The sequence below is a fragment of the Panthera leo genome, chromosome E1 (genome assembly GCF_018350215.1).
Source record: "Panthera leo isolate Ple1 chromosome E1, P.leo_Ple1_pat1.1, whole genome shotgun sequence".
Lineage (NCBI taxonomy): Eukaryota > Metazoa > Chordata > Mammalia > Carnivora > Felidae > Panthera > Panthera leo.
Window position 1 is genome coordinate 41,543,629 of NC_056692.1, and position 21,862 is coordinate 41,565,490.

Consider the following 21,862-nt stretch of genomic DNA (forward strand, 5'->3'; position numbering starts at 1 on the left):
AACTGAGAAAGGGGTCTGCATGGGAGACAGAGAAGGCACATTCTGGAGAGACCAGGGAAAACAGGAGAGGCTGATATCCTCTGAAGCCCCTGGAGTAGAGTTGGGGGGGGGGGAGGCGCTGAAGTGCCCGAGGATGTCTGTTTTGCTTGTCTTTGAGCCTGAACCTTTTCTTTGGCATCTTGATTTTGGTCTGCTTTCCTCTGCCAGCTCCTGATGATGTCATTTCTGGTCAATGCCCACGTTGGGCCCAGACTGACTCAAGACTGAATCCTGGCCTGGTCTCCTCTCTTGGCGCCCTCACCCCCCTCTCTGTAGCCAGTCTTACTTTGTGCATTGTTGACATCTCGGTGAAACTAATCTTTTTTTAATTAAAAAAGACAGAGGATGGCGACCATTGCTTCTTGTGGCATTTGTATTACTATTGGTGTGCATCGTTTTACCCCGGAAAACAAAAACTTCCAGACTCTGAATTTAAAAGTCAGGGGTGCTTGGGGCACCTGGGCGGCTCAGTTGGTTAAGTGTCCTACACTTGATCTCGGCTCAGGTCGTGATCTCTCGGTGCGTGAGCTGACAGTGCAGAGCCTGCTTGGGATTCTCTCTCTCCTCTCTCTCTGTCTCTCGCCCACTCACGCTCTCTCTCTCTCTCTCAAAATAAATAAGTAAATGTTAAAAAAAGTGAGGGGGCTTAGTGTATGGTCAAGATTCCTTTATTAACAAAAGAACCCATCTTTTGTTTACAGAACTTCAATGATTTTATAAGCCATAGGTTAGGGACACGGACAGCTAAAATTTTACAAGGGGACACGGAGACGATGTGGTTGCATCTTGTGGAAGAACATTCTTTGCTACAACGATTACATTTGCACCCCCACATTTTGAAGACCCTAAAGGGGGGCACCTTGATTCTCAGTGCTTTCTTTCTTCCCCTTTTTCTTTGTTTCTAGACATTGTCTGGGTGATCCTCACATGGGCATCACAGGGTTGCACCTAGTGAGAGCGTGGCTCTGCAAGGAAAAAGGCCCGGGAACGTTGCTTTTTTATTGATTTTATTTCTCCAAGAGTTTTCTTACTAAGTGAATTAACCTTGCACAGTTAACTTGATGTCATCTTAAGAAAATATATGAAATATGCTTTAGAAAAAAATTACACATGCTCTAACCAGCCATCTCATTTGGCGATCATTTTCCCCAGCGTCTGTCCTTGCGGGATGGGGAGGTGGGGTTCTTTTTACATGTGAGTGATTAAATCTACACACAAGAGCTCCAAACTCTTGCTGACCTCCCTCTGCGACACCAGCTGGTGTTGGGAGGCAGCGTACGAGGCAGGCTGAGGTCTCTCTCGAAGGCTCCAGTCGCCCCAGGCTGTTTGGCCATCAGTCCCTGGAGGGTCACCCCAGAAGATCTGGGCGGTCCACGTACATAAACTTAGCAGCTCCTCCCATAATGACAGCAATTGTGGAACACATCAGAAGGGCTCCGATGTATCCCACGGAGAAAGAGGGATTGTTTTTCTGTCCCTGTTTGCAGACAGCATCCTTTGAAAGCACAGGATACTTCCGCTCCAAGGATCCACATTTCTAGGTCCTCACTCACTGGCCCTAGAGTGATCTCTTCATCCTCAGAACACAGGGGACACTTTCCAGCCCTCGACTCAATAATGTGAGCGTCTGCGTAGGTTTTCAATCCAAAAACTGTGGATTGAAAAGGAGTAGCTAGATGCTCAACAGTCCCAGCCGCATCCCTGAATGGACTCTGAAGAAGTGTTGTCCTGGGTCCGTTCTCAGCCACCCAGTCAAGTCAGCGCGAACGGGCTGGTGCGGGGACCGCTTACACCAGCCTGTTTTTCTGACAGTTTTCTGACAGTCATAAACTTGGCCACTCAGACAACAGATTTGGGAGACAAGGACTGAGTTTCTGTCCTCAACCCTCCTCACACTGACTCTCCCTGGGGTTTGGGGGTAACTGAAGGCCCCCAAAGCCTCAGATATGGAACCCAGAAAGGAAGGGTGGTCCAGGGGGTGCGTGTGTCCTAGTCGTTTCCTTTCTTTTGGAACATTTGCTTTCACAGGTCACTAGTTGGTCCCAGGGCTCCTTTCCCAGCAGATCAGGTGGTGTCCAGACCTGGAGAGGAGGTCTGGCTGGGGTAGGAGGAAGGTGGGAGCAGGAGGTGTGGGCAGCAGCCGAGACACCCTGAGCAACGGTGCGCCCAGAGCTGTTCCCCAGATTCGCTCGGGTTCAGTCCAATCAGGCTGCTGTAGGATTCCGCAAGAAATGTGGGAAGCCAAGGGCTTGGGGCAGAGCAAAACTGGATAGAACTTTCTGGGAAACTTCAAGGCTTCCAGGAATGCTGGACAGCTTCACGTTTAAGAGTCACTGCAAGACGTGGAGAGGTGGCCCTGGGGTGGGTGGGAGAAGGTGAAGGTGGGGTTGGGGTGAGGGTAGTTGGGGAGGGGGCTCAGTCCTCAGTCTTTTGTTCCTCCACGGAGACTCTCACTCTGAGCTTGGAGAGGCGGCAGAGTCCCCATCCTCTGGGTCCTGCCCACTGGGGGAGATAGGCTGACCCCCTTTCACACGTTTCCACTTCATCCTTCGGTTCTGGAACCACACTTTGACCTGGCAGAGGAAGCAAAGGCACCTGGTCACTTCAAGACAGGTGCCACTACCTCCCCGTATGGATGCTCGAGCCAGCAGGTCGTAGTTCCTGGGACCCCCAACTTGAACCTCTGCTTGCCCTGCCCCACTCCTCCAGAGGCACCAGGAACTGACACGACAGGGAGGACACATCAATCTGTCCAGATGCCTGTCTTGTGTCTCTTGACAAAGAAAGCCTGACAGTCTGGGGACAGGGTCTAAAAGGCACTCGGCATTGGCCCCACCCCCTTTCACATGCCCCGCCCCTCCTGTGGCAACACGCCTCCTTCCTCCTTCCCGCTTCTGTTACCCAAGGCTCTGGGAGAAGAGGATTACCACCTTCGTCCCCAGGCACATTTACGAAGCACTAGTCAGTTTAGATAGCTCCAGGCTGCTTACTCCCTCATCTGAGTTTCAGCACTGCCTGCAGGGTGTGGTCACGACCCTGTTTTACAGATGGAGACCTGGAGAGGTTAGGAGACACATCCCAGAGGTCACAGGGCTAGAAAGTGGTAGAGACAGGACCTGATCTTAGTTTTCTAAACCTAGCACTCCAGCAGAGCCCTTCATCAACTGAAAGTTGCTATCAAATATTATTATTATAAGACTTTACGCCATGTTAGAGTACGGGTGTGGATGGAATGCTCTGAGGGAAAGCCCGGAATGAAAGGCGTAGGAAGTTTTTTTTAGGGTGTGCCCAGGAACCAGCTAAAGAACTTATTAGAAATGCAGATTCCTGGTCCCACTTTATTATTACTGCAAAATGGCTCTCCAGAGTTACAAAATCTGCCTTTTATTTTTTTTTTTTTTACTTTTTAAATTTTGTTTAATGTTTATTTATTTTGAGAGAGAGAGAGCGGTTGGGGGAGAGGCAGAGAGAGAGGGAGAGAGAGAGAATCCCAAGCAGGCTCCACGCTTTTAGTGCAGAGCCCGATGCATGGCTCAATGCAGGGTTTGGTGTGGGGCTTAATCTCACAAACCATGAGATTGTGACCTGAGCCGACACCAAGAGTCAGACGCTTAACCGACAGAGCCACCCAGGTGACCCTTGAGTTGTTAATTTGATTTTTAAAGTAATCTCTGCACCCAACATGGGGCTTGAACTCACGACCCCAAGATCAAGAGTCACATGCTCTTTGGGCTGAGCCAGCCAGGCACCCCTTAGAGTCTGCATTTTAAGCAAGGGCCTAGACGATTTCAACGCACACTTTGGGAATAACCAGATAAGAGGTTCCAGCCCTGACTGCCTGTGAGAACCATCTAGAAGACCTTTGAAAAACTCCGATGTCCCAGACCAATGAAAACAATCTCTAGGGGTGAAGCCCAGACATCAATGTTATTCAGATCTCTGCGGGTAATTCTCAGGTAAGAGCCACAGTTGAGAACCACTGCACTGGGCAGAGAGGAGAAAAAGGAGAGGTGTGGGGGGACGTGGGGGGATGTGGGGGGGTGAGAGAGCAGAGGAAAGAAGGGACGGCCGGAGGAGGAGGAGGGGCCCCTGGGCTGCACCTGCCGCTCCGAGAGGTCCAGGTTCACAGCGATCTCGTATCTCCGGAGCCGGGTCAGGTAGTTATGGTGAGCAAACTCGGCCTCAAGCTCCCGAAGCTGCTCCTTGGTGAAGGCTGTCCTCTCCTTTCGAGCCTTGTTGCTGCCATCAGGCTTCCCTCGGCTCTCTGGGTTGTCTGGGGAGAAAGCATCCCAAAGAGGAAGATGTGAGTCGCTGAGGTCTCCTCTGTTCCCTTCTATCCTTAAGAGTCAGGACATCCTTACCTTGTCTTTCTTATTTATTTAAAAAAAAATTTTTTTAACATTTATCTTTTGAGAGATGGAGAAAGAGCGCGAGCAGGAGAGGGGCAGAGAGACAGGGAGACACAGAATCCGAAGCGGGCTCCAAGCTCTCAAACCCACCAAGCATGAGATCATGACCTGAGCCAAAGTCAGACGCTTAACCAACTGAGCCACCCAGGCACCCTGTTTATGATTTCTACTATCCAGCCCATCCTCCCCATCCCCAACCACTTGACTTTAGCAGTGGCCAGAAGCTTGTGGGGCAAGAGGTTCTAAAATAAAGGCCCTCTGCCCTCAGTGGCCTTACCATCACCTGAGAACGATCGGAAATGCATTATCTTCAGGTCTCATCCCAGACCTACTGAATCGGAAAGTTGGGGGGGTAGGGCCCAGTGGCCCCTACCAAGACTTCAAGGTGAATCTGACTTAAGGTCAAGTTTACAAACCACGGCTCTAAGACCACACTTCTCGAAGGATGGCACGGCGGCTGCCGCAGGGCCAGGAAGTTGGTCAGACTTGCAGGATCTCAGGCCCTACCCACGACCTGCTGAATCAGAATCACATTTTAGCAAGATCCCCAGGGGAGTTGTGCGCCCACGGAAATTGAGAAGTGTGCTGCCTTAAGCTCCTTTCCCCCTTTGATCCCGGGAGGGGCCGGGTCTGGAAAGTTCTGGGCTCTGAGTTAGACACAGCAGGGCCTCAATCGTAACTGCCAACAGTGGTGGCGGGAGCAAGCCCCTTACACGTGTCAGCCACTTAATCCTCACGATAATTCAGCCAGGTGCGTTCTTGTATTAGCCCCAACGTATGGACCAGAAAACTAAGCACAGAGAAGGTGAGCAAGCTGTGCAAGTTCATCCAGCCGGGCAGTGGCAGAGGCCGAACTCAAACCCAGGCAGTTTGACTCACATACTGTTGAAGTAAGATCCTTGTAGGGAGGATTTACAAACTGTAGAGTGCGGTACGAACGACAGGGACTGTATGTTCTCTCCTGAGCAAGGTGAGAGGCGTGTCTACCTTCACTTTGGTGGTGGGGCCGGAAGGAGACCCAGACACCGGCACAGGTACCCACGCGTGCCACTGTCCCGCGAATGGCTACAGGACCCACTTTGCCTGCAGGGCTCTAAAATTTAGAAGTCTTTTCGTTTCATTGTCCTTTCACAGACCAGGAGGCCTAGGCTCAGAGTCAGGTGCGTTATTGAAAACTGCGCCCCCACCTCGTTCCACGACCGCATCCCTGTGTGTGTGTGTGTGTGTGTGTGTGTGTGTGTCGGGCGGGTGTTGGGGGGAGGGCTTTTAGGCAGGGTGGGGGAGGGCAGGGAAGCCGTGCACACTCCCCACCAAGCAGCTACATTGCAAACAGGTGGGGAGGTGGAGACCCCTCGTCAACCCCATTCCATTCTGGAACTTCGGCCTTGGGTGTCGTTCCCGGCAGTTCCTTCTCTTGCTTTCCATCAGTCCGTGTTTCGGGTTCCAGTCCCTCCACCCCCACGTCCCGGTCCCGCCGCCCAGGAGCCAGGGAGAGGGGCCGGGGTGGCGGCTCCCGACGCGGTGAGGGGCGCACCGTGAAAGCGATCCGGGCGCCCCTGCAGGAACAGAGAAGACGGAGGAGCGCACCGCTCCCCCCCCCCCCACCAGGATCTCCCTGGCTCTGGAGAAGGCTGGCCCAGACCCCTCCGGAAGCCGGAACGTGGGCCGGGTGGGGGGGGGGGTGGGGGGCGGGGAAGGACGCGCAGCCCCGGGGACCGGGGACCGGGGACCGGGGATCCCAGGCAGTCCGAAGGAAGGCCTTGGCAGCCTCCGGCCGCGGGTGGGGGGCGGGGGGAGACAGCCTTTCCGGAGCACATCCTGGCCGGCCTTTTCCCATCCCCGCCTGACCCACAGCTCACAGTGGTTCCCAGCTCTTCCCTGTCACAATGAGTGAGTGTAAAACCACGCGGCCGACTCACGTGCCAAGGTTGAGTCCTTGGTCTCCTTGCTGGGGCCTTTGAGGAAGTCACTTAACCTCTCTGGGCTTCAGTTGCCTCCTCCAGAAATAAAGCACCTACCTCCCAGGGTTATTGGAAAGCCTGGACCAGCTCCTGTGTGTGGAAACTGCTTTGGAGACTTTAAAGTGCATGACAAAGAAAAAAGTATTCTTCCAATTCTTCGGCTCCCCGAGATGCCATCTGAGGGGCTGTGGTTTCTTGAAGGCTTCTGTGTCGTCAGATGCATTTAATCCGTTCCACAAAACACCCCCAGGAGCATTATTATCCCCTTTAGCACTGTCGTGTGAAATTTGTGAAAATTTGATTAACAGGGTTCTCTTTTTCCCCGCCAGAGACTGCTTTTTCCCACATGCTCCTGTACCTGGCACAGTATTTGCTAAACATTTGCTAAATCCTACTCAGTGTACTGAGGAGGAAGTGGCCTCGGAGAGGCCCAGGCACTTGCCCAGTGTGCCCAGCAGTGTTTTGGGGGAGGGGGGAGTGCAGAACCGAGACTGGGACCCAGATCCCTTTGACTAGAGGTGTGGTGGTCAACGCTGGCCTCGGTCTTCCATCATCCATCTGGCACGGCTTGATCTGGACTCGCAGCTCCGCCTGTCTCCACATCCAGGGCTCCTGGAGGCCGTGTCCCGGATGGATGCCCACACCTACACTCCCCTTCTTCTGGGCCCGCACAGGTGCGCCCGGGTTCCTATGGAATCCCCAGAAAACAGCCCCTGCCCCCGCCCCTGCCCAGTCCTGCACATAATCCTCCCAGGAGACCCAAGAGAGAGGAGGGGAGGTAGGGAGAGGACCCCTCTGTGTTGGTCTTGGACTGGTTCTTGGACCTCTCTCTGCCCACCTCCCCTCTCCTCTTATTGCCCTGATTTAGGCACTGGGCCTCAGCCTGGGAAACAGTAATGGGGCAGAGAAGCCGGAGCCGGGGAGTGAGCGAGCCATTCCGTGAATGGGGAAGAAGACCTTTCATCACTGTTAGAAATGACAGAAGGGCCTGAAGTACGGGGGACAGAAGTGGAAGTTCTGCTTTGTTCACCACTTTCATCAAGATCGAAAAAGAAGGATGAGGACAAACCCTGAGCCATTTCTGGCTCGGGGTGTTCGGTCTGCCAGCTCCCTCCTGTGCACAGTTCACATGCACACTGCCCTCAGGATAGTTTGACCCCAGGCGAGTACACCTTTGTTGGGGGGCCTCCTTCCCACCCTGGGCCTCAGTTTCCCCATGTGTAGGAGCATGGGGCTGGGCTGGGTCTTCGCGCCCCTGAGGAGCTGGTGTCAGGGTCCTTCCCCAGTATGCAGCCTGGCATCCCCTTCTTGTCTCCCTACTCTCTCTTCTGTTGAGAACCCCTGGCCTTGAACTTGAGGCCCCTCCAGTTTCAAATATTCTTGTCTGGGCCCCTAGTTCCTCCCTTCAGTCAGATCCGAAGTCATGCTCTCTGCTCTGTTCCAAGGCCGTCCTTGGTCTTCCCAAGGTCCTCAGCACAAAGGTCAGGGCCATGCCAGGGAACCTCTACCTCCCTCTGGTGTGCAAAGCTCCCCTCCCGGAGCTGAATGGGAGATTCAGATTCTCTCCTTGGAGAATCTGGGCCTTAGCAGGCTCTAAAGAAGGCTCTCTGACCTGGGGCAACTCTTAAGTTCTCTGAACTGCCTTCCTTTGCGAAAAAAGCATATCTACATCCACGGCAATCAGCAGGGGTAAAATGCCACGGGTAACGCGTGTTAACCCCTAGCACGGCGCTGGGTGTGCCGTAAGGCTCCGTCCGAAAGAACCACGAGAAGAGAAGAGGTTCTCCCGGAGACGAAATTGCAGACGTGAGTCACGGTGGAGGTTAGAGATGAGACTTGTCAAGGTACCCCGTCTCCAGAGCTGTGTGGAAGCAATGCCTTTTTAACGTCTGGCCTTTTAGCTGTTTTCCCTTCTCCACTATGTCTCTGCATCTCTGCTTGGATCTGTGTCTCTGGCCACCATTATGTCAGCCTTGCGGTGGAGGTGGGGGTGGGGGGTGGCAGGAGGGGAAGTGAATGATTCCAGGCACAGTAACTAAAGCATCGATCAGAATCACACCCCAGCCGTCCTGGTCCTGCTTCTCTTTCCAGGGCAGGGGTGCGTTTTCCAGGACTGCAGAGGGATGGGCTGGTGCTCCGCCGGCCTGCCTCTGTGGCTCAGGAGGAGCGGCCCGCCCTGCCCGGCCCCTGCACCACCCTCCCAGCCAGCCAGTGGGGCCACGATGGAACGGTCGTGCCCGGAGAAATGCAAACAGGATGTATGTGTGATTGTGGTTTCCACCGTGAGCTTTTCCACCATCCAAGGCAAATTATTTCATAAATAGCTGTCAGTTTTGGCAGGCCTTCCTAAAGTTAGCAGACAGCTTTATCGGAGCTACAAGGAAGTTCAGACAGACGCTGGGGAACATGCCTTTTTGGAGGCCTGTATCCCTACTCCCCAGTTGTCATGGCCATTTTCCATAAATTTCTGTCCAAGACGATAGAAAGCCACAGGCTCTGCATTCAAATAACAACTTTGCCGTTGACAATGGGTCTCTTTTCCCCAGAGATAAACATCTTTGGGGCTTTCACATTTACTGCAGCATCATAGAACAGTAGCACTGGAAGAGGCTTAGAGCTATCTCCAGTCACCTTTCCATTTACAGGGGAGCCTAGAGTAGGTGAGAGAGGGCCTAAGACACAGCTAGTTAGCGGCAGGGCTAGACCTCAAACCCAGATTCCCTCGACAGGAAGCTCTTCCACATCTTGGGCTGCTTCCTGTCGTGTCCTCTTAATTATTCTGTAGGGCAGGTAAGGTACACACCAGCCCATTGAACCGATGAAGAAATGAAGACCCAGAGACTGAAAGGCTTGGTGGAATTGCCCTGGTACCAGTCTGGGGCTACGGCCAATATGTCGCATTGTGCAGGGGGGACGGTGAGCAAAGAGACTGTGCTCACTCCAGGGACATGTCCGTTGTGCGTCCATGTCTGATTCCCTGGGACTCCCCAGGGAGGAGAAAGGGAGGAGACACCTGGGGCATGCTGTCAGCAGGCGAAACCTTGGCAAACCCTCTGAAAATGGCAAATGTGGCTTCCTGGGCTGTCACAGTGCGGGCCTTTGACGTCCTTGTTAGTTCTGATACTTTCAACTTCGGGAGGAGTCAAAGTGCATCAAAGTAGACCGGACCCAGATGGAGCCAGCCCAAGACGAGGTGCACTTTTGTGTCCCAGGACGTCCTTGGCTTCCTGGGATTGGCCTGCCTGTCTCACTGGGCCCCCGTGAGCTCCACCCACCTCCAGGTCCGGGCCCTTTCCCTCTCCTATGGGTGCTCCAAAAGACATGGGGAGGGTTCACAGCCTCTTTGAGGAGCCCAGGAGTAGGTGGGGGGAATTCAAAGTATGTTTCCTGGGAGAGAAGCAGATTGTTCTGGAATGGAAATGCCTGGTGCTATAGTCCTTGCTGAAGGACCCCGGGTGGGGTGGGGCAGTGGGGGTATGCGGTGGTGAGGGAGAGGGGAATCGACGGGCGATGAGATGGGAGTGTAGATGGCCGTGGAATAAGGGAGCACAGAGGTGAAGGGGAAGGGGGGCCGTGGAAATGAGGGCCGGGAGCAGCAGCCAGCCTCTGAGATGGGCGGGGGGGAGGCACGGGCGGCTCTGGGCTTTGTTTGTGTTTATAAGTTCCAGATGTCGCCCTCAGCTGTCACCAAAGGAAGTGTGGGCTTCAGGACCAGACCCCACTGCTCACACTGTCCCTCCACCACTGTGCTCAAGGAACACAGGGACACCATGAAATAGAAAAGGCTGGGGAGGGGGCGGGGGAGGAATCCTGGCCGGAGGCCAGGGAAGCCCAGCTCAGGGGGCAGAAAGGGCACTGGGGGACAGGCGCTGCTTCAGGGGGGTCGGCAGGGGAAGGAAGAACTGTTTTGCTTCTGGAATCGTCCCCGCCCCCCTGGGCCCAGATGTCCTGACTTATTCAAGCCAGAGAAATAGGTGAGTAGGGCGGGACTCCTGAGCCCCTGGCCTGGCAGGACGGTGGGCAGGCCTGAGTTTGCTCCTCGCTGACCTTCTTACAGCCTGTGAGCTCTTCGGACCCTTTTGTGTTAGATGCTGGTCAGAATTGTGCTGCTTTGGTGGATACTGACTTTCTGCAGAACTTCCAGACCGTATCTGGCTGGGGCCCGAGGGGACTCAGGCACAGGGTTTGTGCTGATGACTCTGAGTTCAGACAATGGCCAAGGCCTCGAGTCCCGATCTGGGCCCTGATCTCTGCCTGACTGTGGGGGGCAGGAGCTTTCACCAGGCGGGATGTGGAGTACCTGTCTCTCCTTCCACACTGGCCGCTCTGGCTCCTAAGGCTTCTTCCTCGCTGGGGGGGGGGGGGGGGGGGGTCTGGAGTTGGAGTTGGAATGAGGGGGGCTGCAGCCGTTGCGTGCCCCTCAAGCCACACCCTGCCCAGCACTGCAGTGACCCTGGACCAACGAGCCCTCAGAGACAAGGCAGAGCCAGCTGGTGACGGGCTTCAAAGGCTCCCTCTGACCTCGGGTCCCTGCCTTGCCAGGTTTTGAGCACAGGTGACCTGGGATGCAGCCAGGGTCGGGGAAGACTTTGAAAAGAGAAGGGTTGCTCATTTGTGGGCTTGGAAACAATGGATTGAAGGGTTACCAAGTGCTGGCTGTGTCTTTACATCTACGATCTCATCTTGTCCCACAGCCACCTTGCGAGGTAGACCCGTGATCCTCATTTTTCAGAGGAGGCTGGGACTCGGTGGGGTCTAGCACTCGCCGGAGCTCATACAGACGGGAAGCTGAGGATCTGGGACTGCGTCCAGCTCTGCCCTGTCAGTGCACTTGACATTAGCCCCCCGAGCCCCTCCCCCCACCCTCTTTACTAGGCTGCAGCCCAGCACGGAGGGTGGGCAGGGATGTGACATCACCCAGCATGGTACTCTGCGACCCAAGTGACACTGAGGTTGTCCGTTCATTTCATTATCACCTCATTTCCTTCTTCCTGTGTCAAACAGCCCACTTCTTCAAAGATTCATTCGTGGGGCACCTGGGTGGCTCAGTCGGTCGAGTCCATCTCTTGGTTTCGGCTCAGGTCATGATCTCACGGTTTTGCGAGTTCAAGCCCTGTGTCAGGCTCACGGCGCAGAGCCTGCTTGGGATTCTCTCTCTCCCTCTCTCCCTCTCTCTCTCACTCTGCCCCTCCTCAACTCGCGCTCTTTTAAGATAAATAAATAAACCTTAAAATAAATATAAAGATTCATTCCTAAAAGTGTCTTTCCTTGTAGGTGTAAGATAAGAATGTAAGGATCTTTTTGTAGCCAGAAACAATGCTCTGAGTGGAAAAGCTCCAGTGGCCAACAGGACCCGGGGCTAAGAAAGTTCTGAGGTCATTCACCCCTGAGATGCTGCTTTCACTTAACTGGAGCCTTGGTGCCACAGCTAGAACCTTGCCCTTGTTTTTACACCTCCTGTTTATGGGCTGAATTGCCCCCTCCTCCCCCATATGTTGAAGTCCTAACTCCCAGGACCTCAAAATGGGACTGTATTTGGAGATAGTGTCTTCAAAGAGATGAATAAGTTAAAATGAAGCCATTAGGGTGGACCCTGATCCAATCCGACTGGTGTCTTTGTAAGTAAAGGAGATTAGGACACAGAGAGAGACACCAAGGATGCCCACACACAGAGAAAAGACCACGTGAAACCATGGCAAAAAGACGGCCATTTGTAAGCCAAGCAAAGAAGCCTCCAGAGGAAACAAACCTGCTGCCATCTTGATCTTTGGCTTCTAGTCTCCAGAGCTATGAGAAAATAAGGGTCTGCTGTGTAAGCCGACCAGCGTATGGTGTTTTGTTACGGCAACCCGGGCAGACTGAGATGCCCCTAAATCCCCGGAGCCAGCGTTCGCCTCTGAGGAGAGGGACCAAGGCCAGGAGGGGTGCTTGGCAAGGCTGATGCCAGTCCACAGGAGACTTCTCTGCAAATTAGAAAAGGTACCCTTTCCTCTAGACCCGAAACACAGCCACACATCCGTATGACAGCTGGGCCCTCCAGCTGCCCAGCCATCGCAGCCCCCCTATCTGTCCTAGTGGTGAGTCCACCATATTTTTCTGCCACAGAAGCTCTACTTGCTTCCCAGCCTTGGTGGCCCTGGTACTTGGGAGCTGACCTGAGTACCTTGTGGGGCACTCCTGCAGAGAAGTGGCCAGCCCAGTGGCTGTTCGTTGTGTCTTTCTGGCCCCAGCACTAGCCCTGACCCTGGGCTGGTTTTATGATTGAAGTCCGGCTGTCTGCACACTGTTTCCTGAGCGAGACTGTAAAAGTCCTGATGAATTTTACAGGAGTTCATCACACATGGTGGAAACCCCCGGGGCCAGGTGGCACAGCCACTCTCAGAGAGAAGGTGAGAAAAATGAATGGATGGACAGACGGATGGATGCCAGGCTGTAACAGAGGTTATTGACCAGACATCGAATGAGCTCCTCCCGTGGTAAATGTTCTAGTCGGTGCTAGGGAGACTGCATAGGGAAACCAGTTATCGTTCTGGCCCTCCAGACACCTCAGTTTTACGGAGAAGGGAGCCATATGCTGTAGCTCTGGATGAAAGGCAAACTGGGTTTGATGCAGAAATGGAGGTACAAAGAAGGCATGTTCTGTGTCTTGGGAGAGGGAGGTCAGTAAAGGATCCTTGGACACTCACCAAACTAGAAACAGCAGGGGATTGTCTCAATATAATAAAGGCCGTATATGAAAATCCCACAGCCAACATCATACTCAATTGTGAACCAAAAACAAAACAACAACAGCAACAACAAAAACCAACGTACAATGAAAGAAATAAAATGCATGTATTTTGGAAAGGAAGAAGTAAAAATGATCTCTGTTGACGCATGACACGATCTTGTACGTGGAAACCCCGAAAGATTCCATAAAGAAAACCTCTCGGAACTAACGAACGAATTCAGCAGAGTTGCAGGATACAACATCAACACACAAAGATCAGCTGTGTTTCTATCCACTACCAGTGAACAATCTTGAAAGGGATATTAAGGAAACAATTTACATTGACAATGGCCTCACTTACTCGATCCCTAGCAAAATCCCAATGGCATTTTTTGCAAAGATGGAAAAAAAAAATCATCCTAAAATTCATATGGAATCTCAAAGGACCCTGAGCAGCCACAACAATCTTGAGAAAGTGAAACAGAGGGAGGCCTCACAACTTTCTGATTTTTAAAACATATTACAAATCTGCAGTAATCACAACAGTATGGCACTGGCATAAAGTCAGACGTGTAAAACGATGGAACAGAATACTTATGAAGTCAGCCCTCACATATATGGTCAGATGAGCTTCAACAAGGCTGCTAAGGCTACACGGTAGGGAAAGGATGACTTTCCATAAGCGATGTGGGGAAAACTGGATATCTACATGCAAAAGAATGAAGTTGGACCCTTACTTAACTCACAGCATATTAAAAAATTAACTCAAAATAGTTTAAAGACCTAAACATGAGATTTAAAACTGTGAAGCCTCTAGAAGAAAACATGGGGAAAAATCTTCATGACGTTAGGTTTGGCCATGATTTCTTGAATATAGCACTAGAGGCACAGGCAACAAAAGCAAATATAGAGAAATGAGACTACGTCAAACTTAAAAATGTCTATGCAGCGGAGGGAGCAATCAACAGAATGTAAAGGCAAGCTACAGAGTGGGAGAAAATATTTGCAAACCATAGACTGATAAGGGATTAATATCCAGAATATATAAAGAACTCCTACAAGTCAACAGCAAAAGGCAGGCAATCCAACTAATAAATGGGCAAAGGACTTGAATAGACATTTCTCCAAAGAAGATCTACAACGGGCCGACAAGCATATGCAAAGATGTTCAACATCACCAAGCATTAGGGAAATGCACATCAAAACCATGATGAGTTATCATCTCATCATGTTAGGAAGGCTACGGTCAAACAAACAAACCAAAACCAACCAACCAACCAACCAACAAACAAACAAAACAGAAAAGAACAAGTGTTGGTGAGGTTGTGGAGAAATCAGAACTCTTGTGTACCGTTGGTGGGATTGGAAAATGGTGCAGTGTCTATGGAAAAGGGTATGGAGGTTCCTCAAAAAATTAAAAATGGAATTACTGTGGGATCCAGCAATTCCACTTTAAAGTATGTATCCAAAAGAATTCAAAGGCAGAATCTTAAAGAGATATTTGCACACCAATGTTCATTGTGGAATTATTCATAATGGCCAACTTGGGAGCAACCCAAGTGTCTGTCCATCAACAGGTGAATGGATATAGCCAAGGTGGTATATACATACAATGGGATATTATTCAGTCTTAACAAAGAAGGAAAGCCTGTTATCTGCTGCAACACGGATGAAGCTGGAGGACATCGTGCTAAGTAAAATAAGTCAGTCACAGAAAGACAAATACTGTGTGACTTCACTTACACGAAATATCAAAAGTAGTCTAACTCTTTTTTTTAGATCAGCCTTTAATAACGCTTGGTATTAAAAGGCAAAGTGAAATGGGTTTAACTTTGGCCTAAACTAACTCCGTGTTCTGTTCAGATTTACTCTTCATCCAATATAATGGTACAGCCCCACCTCAGCCCACCCCCTGGCCACCCCCTCCTCCCGCCCCCACACCTTGAGGCACAGAAACAGAAAGTTGAATGCTATTTGTCAGGCCTGGGGAGAAGGAAAAGGAGAGAGTTGTTTTTCAATGGATTTAGGATGTCGGTGTTGTGAGATGAAAAAGTTCTAGAGATTTGTTGCAGGACAATGTGTATAGATTTAATACTACTGGGCGGTACACTTAAAAATGATCACGATTTGGGGCGCCTGGCTGGCTCAGTCAGAGGAGCATGCAACTCTTGATCCCGGGGTTGTGAGTTCGAGCCCCACATGGGGTGTAGGGATTGCTTAAATAAATAAAACTTAAAAAAATATTTTAAAAAATGATCACGATGGTAGGGGTGCCTGGGTGGCTCAGTTGGTTAAGCGTCCGACTTCGGCTCAGGTCATGATCTCACCATTCGTGGGTTTGAGCCCCATGTCAGACTCTGCTGATAGCTCAGAGCCTGGAGCCTGCTCCGATTCTGTGTCTCCCTCTCTCTCTGCCTCTCCCCACCACCTCTTGAAAATAAATAAACATTTAAAAAAAACTTGTCTTGGGGCGCCTGGGTGGCTCAGTTGGTTAAGCGTCCGACTTCAGCTCAGGTCATGATCTCGCGGTTCATAGGTTTGAGCCTTGTGTTGGGCTCTGTGCTGGGCTCTGTGCTGACTGCTCAGAGCCTGGAGCCTGCTTCTAATTGTGTGTGTGTGTGTGTGTGTGTGTGTGTGTGTGTGTGTGTCTGCCCCTCCCCAGCTCTCACTCTGTCTCTCTCTCTCTCAAAAATAAATATTTAAGAAAAATGATCACGATGGTAAGTTTTATTTGTGTTTTTTTTTATCATAGTATGTATGTATTTTTTTTTTCAAAGATTTTATTTTTAGGTAATCTCCATACTCAATGTGGGGCTCAAACTCACACCTCTGCGATCAAGAGTCACATGCTCTACCAACTGAGCCAGCCAGGTGCCCCTGATCATAATTTTTAAAGTGGAGATTTCAAATACAAGACATCCCATGGTAAGAAATCTCAGGAGAGCTCCTCTGTGCCATTATAAGCTATATATTTAGAAAATCAGCACCGGTTCTAATGGACACTAAAAGCTGCAACTTCTCAGCGACAGCTTCCACTGAAATGATGCTAGGTACAAGGGGAGCCGTAGCTTTTAAAAAAGAGAGGAAAGATTCTTCGAGGCGGTGATTTTCGAGCTGGATGTTAACATCAGAAGGGTTTCAACAGGCAGAGGAGTGGGAGACGGGGAGAATGCTTGAAGCAAGGGAAAGTTCTTCAGGCAAATGAGGTTGGGAGGAGAAAAAGGGGGGTGCGTTTGCAGGGCAAGTGAACTCATGTGGCTGGAGGCAGTAAGGAGACAGGACAAAGCGAGTCTGAGGAAGGCAGGGGGAGTACGTGAGAGCACTAGCCAGCAGAGCTGAGTCCCAGCATGGTGGGGGTGGGGGTGGGGGTGGGGGTAGAACCTCTCCCAGGCGGGAGATCGGATTCACCTACAGCCAGGCGGATCACGCGCGACCTTCCCTTGAACCCCGCCAGGAAATCACCGCGAAATCCCTCATTCCCATAAATTAAAGACGACCACGGTAGCAAGACAGATCGACAGATCGAGGGCAAACAACAGTGGCCTCACAGCTGTCCCTGCCAGCAGGGATCTTTAACACCCATGGGCCCTGGGGCTGGGAGTGTTTGCGGTAAGACAACATCACACTGGTCTCCTAAATCAGTTTTGTGCTGTGAACCAACAGAAGGTCTCTGAGTGGGAGCCAGAGACCCCTGCTTTCCTGATCATTTATTTGAGCTAATCAGCTCCACTTCTAGTGGGGGTTGATAGGGGAGCAGCTGGGACTGGCAGAAGGAGAGGGAAGAGCAGAGAACGTTCCTCTTGAAACAAACTTCCAGTAACTTTCTGTTACTGGAGCCGCCTCCGCCGGCCAGTACGGGGCCCTTTCGCCAGGCACGACTCACCCCCCAACCTCCCCAGCAGAACTCTGGGGTCCAAGCTCCTAACTGAGGACAACTGGATTTTGGGACGAGGGATAACTGCAAGACGTTCCCATGTCTTATACCCAAGTTCAGCAATTTCTGAGTCAGTGTATTTGAAATATTCACTTCCATCGACCCCCTTATGTTCTGAAGGTTGGTTCTGGAAACATGGGCCTAATAACATTCAGAGCGGCTATTTATTGAACTCATGTGCCAGGCACAGTGCTAATCTCAGGGATCAGTGCATTTAACCTTCACAGTGACTCTGTATGGAAGGTGCTTTTGTTATGATACCATTCTGCAGCTGGGGAAACAGAGGCTCAAAGCAATGAAGAAGTTTTCCAAAGTCACGCAACCTGTCTGCCTGCCTCGTGAAGAATTCTGGAAAACACATTTCTTTTTTTTTTTTATGTTTATTTATTTTTGAGAGAGACAGAGTGTGAGCAGGCAAGGGGCAGAGAGAGACAGAGACACAGAATCTGAAGCAGGCTCCAGGCTCTGAGCTGTCGGCACAGAGCCCCATGTGGGGCGTGAACCCACAAACAGTGAGGTCATGACCTGAGCTGAAGTCGGACGCTCAACCAATTGAGCCACCCAGGCGCCCCATGGAAAACACATTTCTAATCCATGGTTGATTAATCTTCAGAGATAGTTTAGCAAGGGCACGTGAGACACTCGCACAGCGCAAAATGCGGGTGGTGTCAAACCCTCAGTAATCAAGAGAAATAATATCTTAATGCAACGTTTTTAAAAAATCAAAGTTAAAGGGCCCCTGGGTGGCTCAGTTGGCTAAGCGTCCGACTTTGGCTCAAGTGAGTCATGATCTCGCGGTTCGTGGGTTCGAGCCCCGCGTCGGGCTCTGTGCTGACAACTCGTAGCCCGGAGCCTGCAGCCTGCTTTGGATTCTGTGTCTCCCTCTCTCCCCACCCCTCCCCCCTGCCCCCGCTTGTGTTCTCTCTCTCAAAAATAAATAAGAATAAATAAATAATTTAAAAACTTAATGTGGAAAAAAAAATCCCTGCGGAACAAAATATCAGAATTTTAAATAGAGAATGCAAGCCGTGACTCAGGATCAGTGGAGTGGGATGGGGGTTCTTTCCGGGTTTGTTTCCCGTGAGCTGGATTCCAGATTCCTAGAGCTGGCTGTGAACCTTGCTCACCTGCTTTCGCCTTTCTTCGGGCTCTTAAGAAGCTGATTTTTCCTGCCTCGGCCCCCTCCAGTTCAATTCCAAAGGGAAAGACTCAAGCAACTAGCTGGGCTGTAAAGATTCCCAAGCTGAACAGAGAGAGTGGGTCGGGAAGCCTAAGAATGAATGAAACTCAGCTTGCCGTGCCCTGCCCGACTGCTGTTGCCATCGCTGCTGCTCCTGAGGGGACCCGGACTGACGGGGATCCCGGGGCCCATGAGAATCTGCACCGCGCCCCCCCCCCCCCCCCACCAGAGGCTGACCCTGTGAAGAGCTGCAGGGCATTCAGTGGAGGGTGTCCTTGTGCTCTTGGGATGGTCACCTGCTTGGCACGGGAGCTCATTCCCTAATGCAGTGCCACAGGCCACTCGCCCGAAGGAATGAGGACACATTTGGGTCTGGCTGAAACACAGAATGATTTTGCCTCAGCCCAGCCCCTTGCCCGTGCCTTCTGGTGCCTCGGCTCCCAGTTCCCTGGAAAGTGGCTGCCCGCCCCTCCCCCTCCCCCTCCCCTGGGGTGGCTCAATCGGTTAACCACCGGCTCTTGATTTTGGTTCAGGTCATGATCTTGCAGGTTCGTGAGACCCAGCTCTGCGCCAGGCTCCACGTGCTCTTAGTGCGGAGCCTGTTTGGGATTCTCTCTCTCCCCCTCTCTCTGTCCCTCCCCCCCCCCGCCCCCGCTCATGTGCGCTCTCTCTCAAAATAAATAAATAAACTTAAAAAAAAAAAGTGGCTGGATGCATCGGGGGAAGATGTGGGCAGGGGAGGTACCGGGCAGGCGCCACGGAGGGGAGAGCTCTTCAACTGGGCACAGAGCCAAGTCGCTGAGAGTCCCTTGGCGAGGAGAAGCAGAAAGTGCCCCATCTCGGCACATCTCCAGCCAGGGCTAGGAATAGTTCAGGATTTAACCAGCTGGAGATTTAAAGGGCCCTCCTATCAGGCAGCCAGGAGGCCTGTGGTCACTATCATCCATCGTGAGCGTGTTGAGGGGCTTCTTTAAGCACGGAGAGTGAATATTTCCGAATGAGGATTCTGTTTGAAATCTGCTGAAAGGTGCGGGCTTTGGGGTCTGAGGTCTAGGGTTTGAGCTCGGTTCTAGGGTTACCAGATTTGCCCGGGATTGAGGGGTTTCCTGGGATGCTGGATTTTCAATGCTAGCCCCGGAAAAGTCCTGGGCAAATCCAGATTAAGTGGGTCACTATCTAGACTCCATTCTAGCAGGGTTCCCCTCAAACTCTGTCTCTCCTTTTCCACGCGTATAGGATGGAGATGCTGATCAGACCTGCTGTACCAACTTCACACACTGGCGGGACCCAAAAGAGCTAAGGTGTTTCATGCAGCACCTCGGAACCCCACACCCCGCCCCCCGCCATCAGAGCACATCCAATGCTAGACAGGCAGCTTCTTCTCCCTCTCAGTTTGAGCCCTTTGGGGTGTGAGACCTTTGCATTCATCTCTGCGTCCCCGGCGCCTTGGGCAGTGCATGGCGAAGAGAAGATTCTCTGGGAAGTCTGTGCTACATTGAAAGTGCTTAGCAAAGCAAAGCACAGAGTGCTCTTGTTGACTGGGTGGCACTCTCCTCTTCTACCTGCCCCTGTTTAGCCCCGTGAGAAGGTCCTCTAGAGGTTCAGACAGACAGACCCTGCTCCAAGGATGGCTGTGAGGAGGACACAGCGGGCAGTGGGGACAGGAGGCACGGGCACAGCCTTGTTCTTAACACGCTGACCTGCTCTCTTGGCCCAGGCACGGGCAGAGTGATACCTTGTGGGCAGTATGTCCCCAATCTTGATACCCCATCTCCTCCTTACCCCTTGCCTCTCCCATCCTGGTCCAGGCCTGCTTCTCTGCCTCTAGCCTCCTGGAGACATAGAGTCCTGGCTCTGCTTGACATCCCAGGGTCCCAGCCTCGTCCTAGCCCTCCGAGCCCCCATCTCAGCTGACTCCTCTGCCGAGCAAACCCTTTGGCTCTGGGACCATTTGGAGCCTCCCGGGGCATGGTGGGGAGAAGCATGAGCCAGAGGCAGCCCGGATTCAGGAAAGCCCCTCTCCAGCCCTTGCCCGCCTGCACTATCCCACGTATCCTCCCAATCTTTGTGGATCTTATTTCACTCACTTGCTGAAATAATCTTCCCGGGGTCCAGGGGTGCTGGGGGCGCAGAGACAAACCCCATCACCAGAGAATCCTGGACCTCTGAGTAGAAGGAACCCCAAAGGTAACTCCTGCCTTTGCGTAGATGAGAGATTATCGTTTGCAATTCCTGGTCAGGACAGCTCGGCTCAGAGAGGGAAAGCAACCAAGCAAAGGAATGTTCAGCTGCTCCTCAGCCACATACCTGAGCTCTCCTTTTTCCGTCTGGTTGACTTCTTCTCCGTCTCGTGGGCAGTGCTCCCCAGGACCTCGTAGTCCTCGCCTGGGCCTCCCGTGGTGTCCACCAGGCCCGGGCTGCTGGCCCCCACGTCCCTGGAGCCCCCAGCTGGGCCCGGGTTGAGCCTGCGCCGGGCCTCTGAGACAGGGAAGTGCCAGTCGGGGGGCTGTGGGAAAGCGGGGTGCTGTTCAGTGAAGACGCGCTCCTCCCGGGGAAGGCTGTGTGGGGCGGCTGCCAGGCAGGAGGCTGAGAAGTCGGGGTACGTTGCCGTCGCTGTCGCCGGGAAGTCTGGTTTCTGGTGGAAGGAGAACGGTGTTGGCGGGTAGTGGGGCAGCCCCGAGGCCCCACTGCCTTCAGAGTGGGGATTTCGAAGGCAGCCCCAGACCGGGGCCGGGGGGTGGGGGCTCCTCATGCAGCTGCTGGCCACGGGATCCATCTGGGGGGTCTGTCGCTGCGCGCCTCAGTCTTTTCAAAGTTTTGATTCTTACGCTTTTTATATTCAAGTTTTGAACAATGCCAAAAAAAAAAAAAAAAAGATAAATAAATAAGAGGGGAGAACGATCAATGGAAAATTCACCCCAGGAACCAAAACCAAAACGAAAACTGAAGTCTCTCCTTCAAGTAGGCACGCATGTGGCCAGCCACGCGTCTGGGTGCGGGCACACCTATGTCAGGCTTCACTCCTGGCCTCCTGCCCCTCCCCGACACGCCAGCCTGCCTAGTGGGGTCCCCTGCACGTGTATGTGTCGCCGATGACACTAAAACATTTTCACTGTGTCAGCCCAGACGCACCAGCTGATGAGCGCCCGTCCTGGAGCCCGCAGCAAATGCCTGCCGAGGGCTGGACCAGGGCTGTGAGGCACACTTTTAAATCCTGCGGTGGGGAGAGAGTGACACATTTCTGAAGTGAAACATGAGAGAGGAGAGGGAGGGGTTAACCAGCACACACACGATCCCCTCCAACCAAAACCCCGAGCAGGCAACTATTAATCATCAGAAACCTTATATGCACATCTAATGGGATTTGCAGATGGAGACTTTTAAAGAAACATTGTCTGTATTGCGTTTTTTTAATTTTAAGGGGAGAGAGCAGTGCGCGCACACACACAACTTCTTTAATGTGCCTCCTGTACGCTATGAAGTTATTTTATTGCGCTGTTAACAAAATTCCCCAAGTCTTGGATTTGGAAAAAGCCTGAAGTCAGATCCAGAATCCATCAAGTGCCAAATTCCAGGGAGTGAAGCAGGGAATAAATGCAAGAGACAAGTTTGCTGATTGCATTTGATTTA

The 21,862-nt window shown here is 52.2% G+C and overlaps 1 protein-coding gene across 1 annotated transcript; it reads right to left on the minus strand.

Moving 5' to 3' along the window:
* Positions 1-776: 776 nt before the first annotated feature.
* Positions 777-21,404, minus strand: MEOX1 (mesenchyme homeobox 1). Its single transcript, XM_042915365.1, has 4 exons — positions 21,365-21,404; positions 20,540-21,061; positions 4,140-4,312; positions 777-2,612 (listed from the first exon to the last, which is right to left on the minus strand). The coding sequence occupies exons 2-4, from the start codon at positions 21,006-21,008 to the stop codon at positions 2,490-2,492; spliced, it is 765 nt and encodes a 254-aa protein (XP_042771299.1). The 5' UTR covers positions 21,009-21,061; positions 21,365-21,404; the 3' UTR covers positions 777-2,489.
* Positions 21,405-21,862: the final 458 nt, after the last annotated feature.